The sequence below is a fragment of the Protopterus annectens genome, chromosome 12.part0 (genome assembly GCF_019279795.1).
Source record: "Protopterus annectens isolate FY-2018-M chromosome 12.part0, PAN1.0, whole genome shotgun sequence".
In the NCBI taxonomy this organism is placed as follows: domain Eukaryota; kingdom Metazoa; phylum Chordata; order Ceratodontiformes; family Protopteridae; genus Protopterus; species Protopterus annectens.
The window spans coordinates 1155864546-1155881312 of NC_056746.1; the positions used below are offsets into that span (position 1 = coordinate 1155864546).

The 16767-nt window shown below is 44.6% G+C and overlaps 1 protein-coding gene across 2 annotated transcripts in view; it reads right to left on the reverse strand.

Moving 5' to 3' along the window:
* ACSS2 (acyl-CoA synthetase short chain family member 2) overlaps positions 1–16767 on the reverse strand; it is an 822457-nt gene that overhangs the window by 111176 nt on the left and 694514 nt on the right. For both annotated transcript variants that reach the window (XM_044090187.1, XR_006367143.1), the window contains exon 15: positions 690–758. In XM_044090187.1, coding sequence (XP_043946122.1) covers positions 690–758 — 69 coding nt within the window. The remainder of the gene's footprint in view (positions 1–689; positions 759–16767) is intronic.

The following is a 16767-nucleotide window of genomic DNA, read 5'->3' on the forward strand; positions in this document are numbered from 1 at the left end:
GGAATAAGTCAGTCAAGGCTGTGTGATATGTCAGTTACTGGGTGGACATGAGGTCCCATCCTTATAGAGTCGTATGTGCACTCATGAACATGAATGTAAAGCAAAAGGTGCATGTCCAATTATGCCTTTTGTATGACTATTTGCACAGATCAAAAGGCTTACAAGGGAGATTACCAAAAGGATTGGGTGATTAGATGAAAGCACTCTACCAAACTATCTCTTCCAGTGCTGCATCTACACTGGTCTTGATCCATGGCCTCAGATGGGTCTCTGAAGCACAGCTTAGCACTTCTAGGTGCTATCAAAGGATTTAAGGCATTAAGATTTTCTTTCCTGGATATCTGAATCTCTTTAAAAGTTGCACCAGTCTTTCAATGAGAACTGTAAGTCATAACCCCCCCCCTTAAATGTACAAGAGGGAATTTAATCCACTGCTGGCTGTCAGGTTGATATTTACTGCTTGGTACAACCCCACTACAATCTTCATACACACCGATTTAAATGCAAGAAGGACAGTAAGATTTCTGAGCCTCTACCCACATATGCATAGTTTATGCCCTTCACATGAAATGGATGTCACGATGGTATCATGAAAAATGCTGCATCATTAGAGAATAGCTCCTATCACACATTATAAGGTATAACAAATACAAAAAATATCAATCGTATATTCTTTAATAAATTCACACCTGATACATTTAGCATGTCATCGACTCTTCCTGTGATCCAGTAATAACCGTCTTTATCTCTTTTACAACCTAAAATAACATAACACAACACAGTTAACAAGTCAATATTTCAACTCACTAAATGATGAAAAACAGTAAATAAGCATATGAGAAATGCTAAAGATAATAATTCATAGTTTAAAATAAGAAATTATGTAGAATAAAAAAGAAGTTATGTACTCACCATAACGTTCCATTTGAGTAGTCATACTTCATTTTTCTGCAACCTGTGGGTATTCGGATCCCTATCTGATCTGAGCCGGCAACTTTTCAAGCATCTGCTCCGAGCTCCAAGCTCCTCTTCCGTACCCATAACCCATCATCATCTCCTACCTTCCCTCAGATCTCGTTTGCCATTACACAACCAATTAGCAACTCAACTATATAATAAACCTTGAACAGGTTCGGTGGAAGGAGGGTGGGACGGTTGCAGAAAAATGAAGTGTAACTACTCAGATGGAACGTTATGGTGAGTACATAACTTTTTTATCTGCAGTAGTTAACTTCATTTTATCTGCAACCTGTGGGACAGAGTCCCCAGCTACTTAAACTCCTGGGAGGTCCTCATGGAAGGATATTCCTGAGCACCGCAGAGCCGAAGGATGCTCTCCCTCTGGAAATCAAATCCAGTTTATAATGGGAAATGAAGGTATGTGACTTTGCCCAGGTTGCTGCCGCACAAATTTCACCCAGTAGAACCCTAGACCAAAATGCAGCAGAAGTCGCCAAAGATCTGGTAGAATGAGCTTTAACAGGACCAGGCGGGGACAGACCTTTGTCTTTATAAATTTGTAAAATACATTGTGTAATCCATCTAGCTAAGGAAACCTTGGAGATGGCTTTGCTAGGAAATGGTTTAGAAAAGGACACAAATAATTGGTCAGACTTACGGAAGGGCTTTGTTCTGTGTAAATAAAAATGAAGCTGTCTATGAGCATCTAGCAAATGCAGCTTATATTCACCCTTGTTCTGAAAATTTGGAAAGAAAACAGGCAGGTTAATTGTTTGATTAATGTTTGACTCAGAAGCTACTTTTGGTAAGAAGGAAGGGTTCGTGCGGAGAGAAACTCTGTCTTTATGGAAGATCAAATAAGGAGGCACGGCAGACAAAGCTTGAATCTCAGAAACCCTCCTAGCCGACGTAATGGCCACTAAGAAGGCTGTCTTCCAGGATAAGAACTTCCAATCTACTGATGTTGCAGGTTCAAAGGGGGGAGCAATTAAAGCCTGCAGAACCACGGTAAGGTCCCAAGGAGGAACAGAGTCCATAATTGGAGGACGCAAAAGAAAGGCGCCTTTAAGAAAGGCCTTACACAGTCTAGAAGAGGCTAGGGCATTCACGTTTTTGCCAACATGGAAACCGAGATAGCTGCCAGTTGCACTTTCACCGTGGAGGAACAAGCCCCTTGTTGAAAAATATTGGCTAAGAAATCCAACACTGCAGGAACAGGGGTTGTAAAGGGATCCAGGTTCCTCTGAGAAGCCCAGATAGAGAATTGTTTCCATTTACTGCGGTAAACCTTCCTAGTGGAGGCCTTTTAGGACACCACCAGAATAGTTTTTACTGATGATGAAAGACCGGGAGTCCTGGCAATCAAGGGAACTGGAGCAACCAAGCCGTCAGCTTGAGGCTGTCCAGGTTGGGCGGACAAGTGCCCGAAGGATGGGAAATTAGATCTGGGCAGGGATCCAGAATCCAAGGAGGAGCTAGAATATGGGACCAAAGGAAGAGGAATCACTCCTGACGAGGCCAGAATGGGGCAATGAGGATCACTTTGCACCCCAGTCGGCAAGCTTTCTGAAGAAACTTCGGAATGAGAGGTAACAAGGGATAATCATACAGTAACCCAGGAGGCCCAGCATGGACTAGCGCGTCTCTGGGGGGATCCCCTAGTGAGGGGATCAGAGCGAAGAACTCACTGCACTTCGCATTGGAAGGAGATACGAAGAGATTGCAGCAAGGCTGACCCCACGCAAGGAAGATCTCCTCTGCTATTGATTGTTTCAGAGACCACTTGTATGGCATTAGAATAGCCCGACTCAGTCTGTCCGCTAAAATGTTGGAGCGTCCCAGGATGTGCGTTGCAATCAAAAAATCAACTGGTGGAGATCGCCCACTCCTACACTCTCATGGCCTCGTGACACAGAGGGTAAGATCTGGTTCCTCCCTGTTTGTTGATGTACCAGACAACAGACATGTTGTCTGACTGAATTGCAATAGTCCCCGGAGGAAGGACAGAGCGAAAGGCTTACAACGCTAAAAGCACTGCTCTCATCTCCAGAATGTTGATATGCAATCTGGTCTCGATGTGGGACCATGTGCCTTGGACCGTCCTCCCCAGATAATGCCCCCCCACCCGAGCTGGGAGGCGTCCGTGGTCACTGTGGCTTGGGCTGTGGGTGAAACAAATGGGCGTCCCGCTAAGATCTCTGGTGATTGGAGCCACCAGAGAAGCGACGCCCTGCAGCCTTTGCTGATTTGAATCCATGGGGAGATCCAGCCAAGACCACTGTATGGCCAGAGTCCACTGAAGAACACGCATGTGAAGATGCGTACAGGGGAGGATCGAGATTGCTGCCACCATAGAGCCTAGGGCTCGGAGAACGTCACTCACCTTTGGTAGCCTGGGGCCAAGAACCACTGATATATGGGCCCGTAGGCTCTGGACCCTGCCTGGAGATAGGAAGACTTTCAATTGAAGGGTGTCCAGCCATGCCCCAATAAAGTCCAAGATCTGCACCGGGTTCAAGAGGGACTTGGAAACATTGATAGTGATCCCTAGCCGGTCTGCAAGATGAAGGAAGGAGTCGCTGGCTATGCAAAGAAGACGCTTGGTGGAAGCAGCGAGGAGCCAATTGTCTAGGTAAGAGAATACCTGAATTCCCTGAAGCCTCAGGTGAGCCACTATGACTGCCATTACCTTGGTAAACACCCTGGGGGCTGTGGTGAGACCGAAGGGTAGGGCTCTGAACTGGAAATGATTGGCTCCCAGCCGGAAGCAAAGGAATCTCCTGGAGATTCTGCGAATCTTGATGTGGTAGTAAGTGTCCTGGAGGTCTATTGAGCACATCCAGTCGCATTCTCGAAGGTAAGGTAGAATGGACTGTAGGGTGACTATCCGGAATTTCTGCTTGGCTTATGCCAGGTTCAAAGCTGACAGGTCCAAGATGGGCCTGAGGTCCCCCATCTTTTTTGGCACTAAAAAGAACCTGGAGTAAACGCCTGATCCGGACTGATCTGGGGGGACCGGTTTGATGGCTCGTTTGCGAAGCAGCTTGGAAATCTCTAGTGCTACCGCCTCCCTTTGAGCGGGTGTGACATATGGGAGGTGTTTTGGTTGGACTGGAGGGGTAACACACGGGATGGTGTAGCCTCTGGATATTATTTGAAGCACCCAATGATCTGCAATTATGGACTCCCAAGCCGTTGGGTGCAATGATAACCTTCCCCCAACTGTCTCCAGAGTAGGACAGTCGGGCAACCCCTCAAGGCTGCTGCATGAGTCTGTCCGACAAGTTCTCCCTAGACCCAAAGTTCCTTGGCCCCCCCTCTGCCTCTGGGGCAGCATCTGTCCTGTCCCCCTCTGCCTCTAGGGGACGAGTTGTCCTGAGACTTCCGGGAAAACTGTGATTTTCAGAACAACATCTTCTTTTGCCCTCTCTGATTCCTAGAAAAGGATCTTTAAGGGCTAGGGAAGCGGACTCCGACGGCAGATAAAGTCTTCCTGTCCTTTTCGCTTTGGACCAGAGTGTTACATACTGTCTTCCCAAAAAGGGAAGAACCATCGAATGGAGCATTTGTGAAAGACGCCTTGAAGGGATCCGTGAATTGACACAGTCTGAGCCAAGCCTCATAGCCACGCCGGTGCCAGTCACCCTAGCCGCTCCTTCCGTAGCATAGGAAAGGAGATGCATAGATGTGTTCGATACTGATTTTAAAGTCGACATTTTCACGGAGAACAAACGCTTGTCCTCCGGCGACAAAGACTCTGGGGGCGACTCAGCGAACTCTTTGACTAGGTCTCGCTGCAGTCAAATAACGTGTGCCAAATAGCTCAGTACCCGGATGGAAAACGTTGCTGAAGAAACCACTCACTTCCCAAATCGACCTACTGCCCTGGACTCCTTGTCCGGATGGTGGACCAAGGAACTCTCCTGTGCCAGTTCCCTCTTGGTGGCTGCTGCAACCACCATAGCATCCACCGGGGATACTTTGTACCAGGCCTATCTGTCTGAGGGTGGAGAGAGAATCCTGTCCGGGAGTTTTGGTATCAGCTCTATGGTGTCAGGCTCCTTCTATGCCCGCATAGTGATAAGATCCACTAAAGGATCCACAGGAGGGGACATCCAGGACGTAGATGGGCCCATGCCAAAAGCCTGCAGGAACACTGACTCACCCGTAGAAGGTTTTGGGCTGACCAACCTACCCTCTGGCGGAGGATATCCATGATGTCTCCAAAGGAAACATCCTCGGGAGGTGACGTGGGGGAACCTTCTCCTTCATCTAAATCAGTGTCTTCTGTCAAGGACTCGGGGGAGTCCAGGTGCCTCTTTTTACACGTGTTCTTACTGGGACTCTCTTCAGTGGGACTCTCTGAAGAGGGCTTGTGAGCCACGGGGGGTTCCTCCAGGGGAACCGCCTGGGGGTCCTATAGCACGGGCTGTCCCTGGGACAAGCTGAAGGGAGTAGTAACCGAATCCAGGGGAGACTGGGTGGAATCCAAGGAAATAGGCTGGGGTCTCGATCCTTGGGAGAGAACCCTCTCCACCATGTCGAACGCCGATGGAGAATGTACCTCCTTAGCACCCAACAAGGAGGAAGCTCTCCCCAGGTCCGCCGTGAGGATCGGGGCCGAGGCAGGAGTAGCCGGAGCTCCGATGGAATGGCTCGGATCTGACAAAGTCAGAGCCAAAGAAACCTCCATTCCCTCAGATCCGAGGAACTCAAGGTGATCGCCGGAGTCGAGGTTGGAGGAACCGTTGGAGCCAAACCCCGGCTCTGAGGATCCTTGGATCCATAAACCCCGAAACCGCAGGCCGGATCGGGGAAGGAGAAATTGGATGAAAGAAGGGCATACAGGTCCCCCCTCCAGAGGAAGAGGGGCCTGGCAAGACTCCCATCTGGATTTGGGTCCAAATAAATCTCCTCATCATCCTGTCCATATCCAATTCCGATAGACTCCGAGTCAAGTGTGAGGAGGCGACCGACTCGGATCTGACTGGTCGTTGCGACGACCTAGATGAAGGCCTCGGATTCAAGGGCTCCGTCGGCTCCGGGGAGCCAAGGAGATGTAGGTCTAGACACTTTAGAAGGTGGGCTAGGGAAGGGCTCCCACTCTGGAGACCGCTTACGGGGCCTATCCTCCCACTTGTCTCTGCCCTTGTTTTTCCTGTCGTTTCCTTTGGCCTCCCCTTCAACAGGTCTAGTGGGAGGGTGAGTCCCGGCCTGAGGGGGAGGTTGAGCAACTGCTGGATTTGCCGAGGCCGAGGAGTCCAGAGAGGAAACAGGTAGAAGGCCCTTCGCAACCAGTTTGGCCTTCCTTTCTTTCAAGGCCCTGGGGTTAAATCTGGCGCACATGCCGCACGGAACAGATAGATGGTGAACACAGAGGCAAACAACACACAGAGTGTGACCATCGGCTGGTAAAAGCTTATGGCCACACTCTGTGCATTTCTTGAAAGTAGGTTTTGGCTTATCAGCCATACTAAGAACACACACACAGCCAACCCACTTAAGACTGACACTCTAAACACGCACACCTAAGGGGTAGAGAGGGCCTGTACAAAACAACTTTACAGCAAACAAACTTTTTTTTTTTTTTATAACCGACGAACAGCGACTGGGGGAGGAATGGGGAACTAAAGACAACACACTCTCACTATCTGTAGAAAAAAAGATCAAAAAGTCACTTACTAATAACCCACCACTTGGAGCTACAGAGATCACGATGCTGATGCACGAAGATGCAAATGAGATCTGAGGGAAGGTAGGAGATGGTGATGGGTTATGGGTAGGAGGAGGAGCTTGGAGCTCGGAGCAGATGCTTGAAAAGTTGCCGGCTCGGATACGATATGGATCCGAATACCCACAGGTTGCAGAAAAAAATGAAGTTAACTACTTCAGATCTAAATATTTACTTAAGAGTTTGATTTTAGATAATTAAACTCTACAGAAATAACAATAAATTAAAGCAAGCCTTGGTATGTTTACAAGAAATGTGGGAGATTATCAGCAATTGTACTAAAACTGTGTCTTGGTTATGTGTGTGCGTGTGTATGTGTGTGTGTGTGTGTGTGTGTGTGTGTGGGCGTGTGTGTATACATATGTTAAAAGGTTATGTCTTACCATAACTTCGCATCTGTGTTGACTTACTTCATTCCTTCTCACGATAGGTCTCAGATCCGACCTTTGGATCTGGCTCGGCCACATTCTACATACTTGGATCTGACTCTCAAGCTCCTCTCTCTTACTCATCATGCACTACATTCACCCAAGTACCTCAGATCAGGTTTGCTCAGCAAAGGAACAGCAGATGAGGCTCAGACATGAGACATAGGAGTCCCTTTATAATCCAGGTTCCTCCAAAAGGAAAGAGGCAAGGGGGTGGTGGCTGGGTGGGAAAGTGAGGAGGAATGAAGGAAGACAACACAGATGCCAAGTTATGGTAAGATATAACATTTTAATCTGACATTGTCTTCTTCATTCCTCCTTATGATAGGGTCAAAGTTCCCAGATATGTAGATCCTGGGTGGCCCTCATGGAAGAATATGCTGGAGCACCATCGAACTAAAGGAGGCCCTGCTCCTGGATATGATATCCAACTTGCAGCGAGATACAAAGGTGTGACTGTTACACCATGTCGCTGTTGCACAAATATCATCAATTGAAGTTCTAGAATAGAAAGCTGTAGAAGTAGCCATAGCTCTGGTGGAATGTTCTCTGGGAGGTCTAGGTAATTCCAATCATTTGGAAGAGTAAATGTACGAAATGCAGCCAGATATCCATTTTGCCAAGGTAATTTTAGACACCGCTTATCTAAGTCTATTAGATGAGAAAGCTACAAAGAGCTGATCAGAATTCCTGTGTTGTTTGGTCCTGTGCAGGTAAAATTGGAGGTGTCCATGAACATCTAGAAGATGGAGAACATACTCCCCCTTTATTAGAGAAATCTGGAAAGAACACTGGTAATTGGATGGATTGACTGATATTGCTCCTCGGTAGCTACTATGGGCATAAAGGAAGGATTGCTGCATAAGGACACACTATATTTATGAAAAAGTATGTAAGGAGGTCTGGAGGATAAGGCCTGTAGTTCAGAAATCCTCTTAGTGGAAGTTATAGCCACCAAAAGGACTGTCTTCCATTACAGAAACTTCAGTTTGGAACTTGCTGCTGGTTCAAAGGGTCCCTAGGTCAAAGCCTGCAACACAAGAGTGAGGTCCTAAGCAGGAGATGGGTCCTTGATTTGATTGGAGGCCTTAATAAGAAAACACCTTTCATGAAAGATTTGCATAGCCTAAAAATGAACAGAGAACAGGATTGACTTGCAGCATGAAAACTGGAAATAGCAGCTAATTTGAGTTTGAAAGTTGAGATGTTAGTACCTTTCTCAAAAAGGGTGCTAAGAAATAACAAAATGTCTGGAACTGGTGCTGAAAAAGGATCAGTGTTTCTGCTTGTGGCTCAAATAACAAATCTCTTCCACTTACTGGTGCAGACATTTTTGGTGGAAGCTTTTTGCGAAGATAGAAGAATTTTTCGGACCAGGTCTTAAGCCTGGACTGCCTCAATAGAGTTGGAAGTGGAGAAACCAAGGGGTCATTTTGAGATTCAGATGTTCCATTCCTGACAAATGTGAAAGGAAGTCCTGACTTGGCTCCAGTATCCAAGGTGGATATTTCAGATGAGACCACACAAAGGGGTACCACACCTGACGAGGTAATAAGGGGGCAATGAGGATGACTGAGTTCTTCAACCTGCTTGCCTTCTGAAGAAATTTCGAAATGAGTGGAAGAGGAGGGTAACTATACAGAAGACCCTGGGGGCCAATTGTGGACTAGAGCATCACCAGAGTGAACAACTTGCTGCATTTGTTGTTGAAGGGAGAGGCAAAGAGGTCGCAGCAAGGTTGACCCCAACAGCTGAAGATACTGTCCACCACTGATTGATTGAGGGACCACTCATGCAGAATCAGGAGCTATCTGCTGAGTCTGTCCACTAAATCGTTGTTTTTCCCAAGATATGCATTGCAACTAGAAGGCGGTCTGAAGATATCACCCACTCCCACACCCACATGGCCTCCCTCCACAAGGGGTAAGAACGGGTTCCTCCTTGTTTGTTGATGTACCAGACAACAGACATGTTCTCAGTGTGTACTGTAATAGTCCCCAAAGGGAGAATGTTCTGAAAGGGTTACAATGTTAGGAGGACTGCTCTCACCTCTAGGACACTGATATGCAACCTGGTCTCGGTAGGGGACCATGTGCCTTGGGCCATCTTCCCATTGCAATGCCCCCCCCCACCGGAATTGGGAAGCGTCTGTGGTCACAGTGGCTAATGGGGGGGGGGGGTTGTTCAAAAACAGTGTTTAGAATGAGGTTGTCTGACTGTATCCACCAACTGAGGTGATGTTTGCAAATGGTAGTCAACCTGATGTGAAGGGACAACAGCTGAAAGAGGATGGAACATTGTGTCGCTAATGTCCACTGGAGAACCTGCATGAAAAATCTGGCTAGTGGAACTAACAGAATAGCTGCTGACATTGATCTTAGGGTCTGCAAGAGCAATCAAGCAGGGGGGACCTATTGGGCTAACAATTCCTGTACCTGATTTCTCAAGAGTGGCTACTGGGAGTAAAGGACGAGAAGCTCCCTGATCCCTTGTGATGAACTGCATACTTATAAATTCCAGGTTCTGTATCGGAGTCAGGTTGGATTTGCTCATGTTTATGGTGATGCCCAGAGAGTGTGATAACTGGATTAAGTAAGAAAATTTGATTCCAACGGTAGAAAGGGTCTTCCCGTCCTTTTCACTGTGGGTGAGTGTATCTCAAACTGATGGCACAAAAAGGAAGGAGCCATCTTAAGGGGCATTCATGAATGACGCCTTAAAGGGTTCCGCAAAATAACATAGCCTTATCCAGGCATGCTTCCTTAGGGAAAGTCCTGAACCGGCTACTCGCGAGATGTGCATGCTGCATCCGCCCCAGGTTTGAATGGTAGTATGACTATGAAGCCACTATTGCACAGATTGAGTTATTAATTATTATGTAATTTATAAATTTTTTGCATTCCTTTTTTGCAGGAATATGCCCAACAAAACTATATATATTTCGCACAACATAGTAATTGGATTATTTATTGTATATTTTCTTATTATACATTCTTAACATATTCAGATATGAAGTAGCTGTTTTTTAAGATATATTAGTGTAATTAAGATTTGTGTGAATTGACTACATTGTGGTAAAAGAGTATGTACAGCTTAAAATACCTTTTAAATTTTTGGTGCCAAAGATTTTATATATATGGTTTGTAATTCAAAATGGCTTTTAGTTCTGATGAAGCCTGTACTATACACGGGTAAAAGCGCTCAACTAGTTCTGTGATTTATTTTTATTTTTGTGTTTCGTTCGTTATGTTATTGCATTAAATAAGTGGATTTTATAAGTCGCTGCTTGCACGAGTTTTTTTGGAATACTTTCAGACTTCTCAAGTCTACTTCATCAATTATAGTATGATATATTCTGATGTTTGTATTGCACATGTATGATGCAGTGACTCACTCCCGACTATTGCACATTTAGGAAGTAATAGCATAAGAAATCAGGCTAACTCTACCAGTTACTGAAGCAATTTGCCACAGTGATTACTATTGCTGATACTTCATAGCAAGTGGCATATTGATCTATTTATTTGCTGTCATGCCTGGCATTCAAATTTAGCAGCTTTATGGATAGATGGAAGAAGTTCCTGTTCGGGCTAAATGTTTTGCAGTGTAAGCTGCGATACCACCTGCCCGAGGAAAGGCGTAAGTACATGCCATGGGCAGGGTGAGTGAGATCATTAATTATCTTCCTAGCCCTTCCCACACACTGAGTCTTGTGCAGATCATCCAAAGAACCATTGACTTTTTCCACTGTCCTCACTACCATCAGGAGAGCCTTGCGGTCAGATGCTTTGCAGTTCCCATATCAAACTATGATGTTATTTGAGAGGATACTCTCAATAGTCCCCCTGTAGAAGACTTTGAGGATGGACTGAGACATGTTTGCCTTCCTCAGTTTCCGTAGGAAGTATAGAAGTTGTTGTGCCTTCTTCACTGTGTGGCTAATGAGTTGACTGGATAGGTCATCTGAGATGTGCATCCCCCAGGAACTTGGTGTTTCTGGCTCTTTCCACCCTTAATTTCCAGTGGTTGATGTATTTCCTGAGTCCTCTTGAAGTCCACTATTAATTCTTTGGTCTTGCTTACATTTAAAGGCAGATTGTTGCTGTTGCACCAGCCTATCAGATGCTCCACTTTATCCCTGTAGGCAGTTTCCTCACCATTTCTGAAAAGACCTACGACAGTGGTACCATCCGCAAACTTGATGATTTTGCTGGATTCATGACTCGTGTGCCAACAAGGTGAACAACAGAGGACTCAGAACACAGTCCTGAGGGACACCAATGCTCAATGTAATACGGATTGAACTGTTATTTTCCACACATACTTTTTGGGGTCTGTTGATGAGAAAGTCCATTATCCAGTTATATAAGGGGATGCTGATGCCCAGCTAGATCAGCTTCGATATCATATTCTGGGGGATGACAGTGTGAAAAGCGGAACTAAAATCGACGAACAGCATTCTGACATAGCAATTTTTGTTCTCTAGATGTGCCAAGGATTCATGAAGTGCTATAGCTACTGCATCAGCCATGCAACGGTTACATCTATAAGCAAACTGTAATGTGTCCAGTGTTGCAGGTAGGCTTGAAGAGATATCTCAAAACACTTCATTACTGCTGATGTAAGAGCAACTGGCCAGTAATCATTTAGGCTTATCAGTTGGGATTTTTTGGGTAAGGGAATGATTGTCGTATTTTTGAAGCAACTGGGTACAATGGCTAGTTGTAGGGGGTCTATATTAGATAATCAAACTTTCAAAAGTTCGACTGTCATATGGTCGACATCATATGATCGAATTTTTGAAAGTTTGAATGTTTTAATGGAGATCTCCGTACAGCGTGGAATGGGAATATTTCCCTTTTCTGCACTGTAGTGTGATCTCGGATTTGGTATATTTAAGGAGCGGGGGGTGTGGGGCGTGCAGGGGGTCTTGCCCCCCCTGCTTAAAATGTTCAGGTAGGTTATTTGTGTAGTTTATTTTTTTTATTAGATTTTCGAACTAGTTTGATGGTATGGCGTTGACCATATGACAGTCGAACATTTGAAAGTTCGATTACCTAATACAGACCCAGCTGCAGGGATGAGTTGAATACATCTGTTAGTACAGTGGCAGTTGGGTAGCACAGTCTCTTAGAACCCTTCCCATAATATTATCAGGACCAGCTGCTTTTCCTGGGTTTACTCACCTCAGGGTCTTCAGAACATCATATGTTCTTAGACAAAGCATCTACTCACACTGTTCGACAGGGAGCTTATTTGGCACAGTGGGCATGGTGTTGTTGTCCATATTAAATCTGCTGAAGTAGGTGTGCAGCTTATTCAAAAATTCTATGTTATCATCACATGGGGAGGATGCAGGCCTGTAGTCAGTTATGGCTTGAATGCCTTGCCAGAGACGTCTGGAGTTACTCTGGTCAAAGAAATGTCCCTGAATTTTACGTCCGGAGGTCCTCTTATCCTCCTTTATACCTCTACTTAGATTTGCTCTGGCCTCTCTTAGGGCATTCTTGTCTTTTGATTTAAATGCAGCTCATATACTTCACCAGATAGACAGGGTTTCTGATTAGTGTGCATGGTGATACATTTGACGATGTAGGTGATACATTTGATGACTGTTACGTCATCAACACATTTTGAAATACAGGCCATTACAGATTCTGTATACTCCTCTAGGTCAATACCAAAAGTTGTTCAGATTTCGTTTGAGGCTTAGTCTTGCCAAGTAGAATCTAAGTTGTCTGTGCACATCTAAGGAATGCAGTATCCATTCCCCTTTATTCTGTGGATTGGGAAATAAGGTTGGCAAATGAATGGACTGATTAAGTGCCACACTGGATACCACCTTGGGCATGAAGGATGGATTGGTTCTGAGTGACACCTTGTCCGCATGAAAGTTGATGAAAGGCTCTACTGCCATAAGGACCTGTAATTCAGATACCCTTCTAGCTGAAGTGATTGCTAAAAGGAAAGCTGTTTTCCAAGAAAGAAATTTTAAGTCTGCAGTAGCAGCTGGCTCAAAAGGAGGTAGAGTGAGTTTCTCCAAGACAAAGTTAAGGTCCCAGGCTGGGGTTGGAGCTCTCCTGGGTGTTCTCATATTTTTGGCCCCTCTGAGGAACTGCTTGAACAGTGGATGAGAGAAGAGGGGAGGTTCTGTGTTATAATGAGCTGAAATGGCTGAGGCGTGGATTTTAACAGAGGAAAAAGACAGGCCCTTGTGAAGTATCTCAGTTAAGTATTGTAAAATCTGAAGTAAATTGGGTGCTGCTGTGCTCATCCCTTGAGACTGGTTCCAGGCACATAATATTTTCCATTTTTCAGCATAAGATGTTCTAGTACTAGGCCTCCTTGCCTCTAAAATGATATCCATCACAGGTTTGCTGAGGGATGGTAAAGGAGAGATTAAGTAATTAGCCAGGCTGCAAGGTTCAGTGTTGGTAGCTGAGGGTGCAGAATCTGGTTCTCCTGCTGAGACAGCAGGGAAGGAGTCTGAGGCAGGTGCCATGGAGATAACAGTGACACACTGCGCAGGAGGGGATACCAGTGTTGGCGAGGCCAGTCTGGAGCAATCAAAATCATCCTTGGTTTGTCCTGTTTGACTTTTAGTAGTACTTTGGAGAAGTCACGATGAAAAACGCGGAGAAGTAGTTCAGCGTTTCTTGGTGGATTTTAGTGCTATTGGATTTAATAAAGTCTGTTCCTGTGGCTCGTGGCTCCTAGTGCTTCTATTCTCTGTTGTAGTCAAGTTGGTTCATTTGAGACACTGTTTTCTACCCCTGATTAGAGTTATTGGATCTTCAGCCATTCTTATCATTTGTTTTTTTAGGCATAGAGGCCTGAGCATGTGGCCTGGGTGTCAGTTTTTTTAGACATGGATCGAGATTTAGGCCTAAGTAATGAAGGAGGCATTGATTTAATATGTAAGTCTGTAGGCCTGAATACATCCTCAGAAGCCAGCGCCTGCACAGTGGCTCCGGACCCATCCAAGGTAGAGACATCCGCGGGTTCCATAGTTGAAGCATCTCGTGGCATACCGAACTCCGAATGGGTCTCAGTAGAGGCCTGTAAATCAGAAGTAGTGAGTATCAGGGGCTGCAAAAGCACCTCACTGAGTACTGGCAAACTGTTGACTGGCTTAGGAGAAGTGTCGTCGGCAGTTTTGGACCTCGGCGGCCTGTCTATGTCTTTATCTTTGCATTTTTTCAGAATCCCGGTAGTCGGATGGCTAACCGACGACATTTCTGTATAATTAAACCGAGAACTGAAATATTTAGAGGCAAAAATATACCGATGAAGGATAGTGCACTGATTAAATAAAGCACAAAACCGACAGCAAGGTACGTCGTGGTCAGGGCCTAGGCAAAGAATACAGGTATGAATGAAAATCTTTATGAGGTATTTGCATTCCACAAGTAATGCAATTATTAACTTTTACTGACATCGGTAAGGAGCAAGAAAAAGTTTCCCCAACGGGGTACTTAGCTTTAGTTGAAGACTTCGGTTCTGAAACTTGAAAATGAAAATTTCAGGAGTCGGGCAACAGGCACTTGCGAACTGCTTCTGCTTTGGGTACCCCACGGCAAGAAAGACTGATGTAATGGCGTCGGCTGCATGTTTTATACCCCTGATGACCTGACGTCATGGAAGAAGGGACAGCAACCGACGTAGGACCCAAGATTTTATCAGGCCGACTGAGGGCAACCTGCAAGCAGATTACCCAAATGTAATGACTGCAACAGTGAAACATGAAGAACATTCAAAGTTACTGTCACTGGAGAAACAGCAAAATTAGAAACGATGTGGCTGCGATTCACTTCTTTAATTATCACTTCAGGGAAACAGACTGCTCCTCTCAACAAGCTCCACCAAGCCAAAATGGATGAAACAACTGCGTCAGGATCAGAAATTACTCAAGGAAGTTCTCCATTCACAGAAGGATTATGAAGGGCAGATATGGTCTTTGGGAAATTGCGAGGAGATGACTCACTTGCACAGTTTATACATGAATTGATTATGACATGTTTATCTGAAAAGAAAAGCATGAAACATGATCAAGTACCACTATCTGATGGGGGGGGCTTCGCTTAGTCAAATTATGTGGTCATGTAACTTTTACCTGCTAGCAATGCTATGACCTGATATAACAGAAGATGGGTTTAGAACCATCTAACAGCTGACGGAAGGCCTGAAATGGTCTTTAAGGATTGGAATGCTTAACTTTTGTAACCTTTGATGTTCAAACAAGATATTACAAAATATAAAAACATGAAACAAAGGACTCTGGATTTTATATAAAATACATATACAGCTAATTATTGACACTTAGGGCGCTTCAGTATGAGATTAGATACACTACCATGCCCCAAATAAAGCCCTTTTTGAGTGTACTAATGAAACACCATCCTTTTCCATCAACACTAATTATTTAACAAATCAATGCAGGTTCAACTTCAGCTTTTTTTTAAATATCTGATTTGTTGCTACTAACAATATGCTGGTATAAAACTCTGAGGTTCTTAGTCCTCCATTATTTGTGTGTGTGTGTGTGTGTGTGTGTGTGTGTGTGTGTGTGTGTGTGTGTGTGTGTGTGTGTGTGTCTTATTTTTTTGCATTTCTACAATGCAGCATTTGAAAACAGAATTTTAGGTTGTATTTTTGCAGATCAAAGAAAAAGGAAATATTGCTTTTTTCTTATTTTTCATGATCAAAATACAGTTTCTGTAGTGTGATGCTGCTGGTTCAAATGTGATTTACTTTTCATCTTGAAACAAACAGGAATAATAGAGCACAGGATTAGGGAACACTATGCAAACAAAACATTTATGTTTATAGATATAAACAATGGTCAGCAGGAGAATGAGGAGGCTAGCCTCATCCCTGAGTTGTCCAGCACTGATCACTGTTTGCTGATGGCTAAACAGGTCAGTGGGTGCACTTCCCTGACTGTGTTGCTCAAGCTGGAGGGTAGGGTAACTCTAAGCACAATGCAGAAATCGCTGGCAGATTTGAGGCTGGAATTTAAAGGCGAATGGAGTTTATATCAACTAGAAATTTGGGGTGGTCTTACTTGACTGCACTCTGAGTATACAGTGTAGATTTAAAGAAGGCACAAAAGAAAGTCTAAGGTGGTTAGAGGTAGTTGTTAGGCAGTGCCTAGTGTAGAATCTACTGTGGAGTGGTCTCAGAAGTTGGAGTGTAGGTTAGCCATTTTAGTTTTCATACAGATAATTGCTAGAAGTCATTGCTCCAGATTTCTTTTTCTTGTTATACTTCAGCTAAAATATAAATATTTATTGCTAAAGTTCTTGTCCCCTGACTATGCCCAAAATGAACTGCTGTTTATTCATGACTTGCTGTATCTTTATTGTGAAGGAGTTCCCTATGTGATCATTTAGAACACTACAATGTTTTTATTTGCTCACCTGTGGTAGGGGGTGGGGTTTGGGGAGGGTAGACCTTCAGGTTGGCAAAGTTTTTTTTTTTTATTGAATACATATCATAATATTATTAAGACTTATTACCCATTAAAATAAAGTTACTCTCTTTCAATGTTAAATGGCTTAATAATCCTTTAAAAAAGGGGAAACTAAAATTCTTGAAGCATAGCAAGGCAGTTATTTATGCTTGCAAGAAGTTCACCTAGTTCCTAAT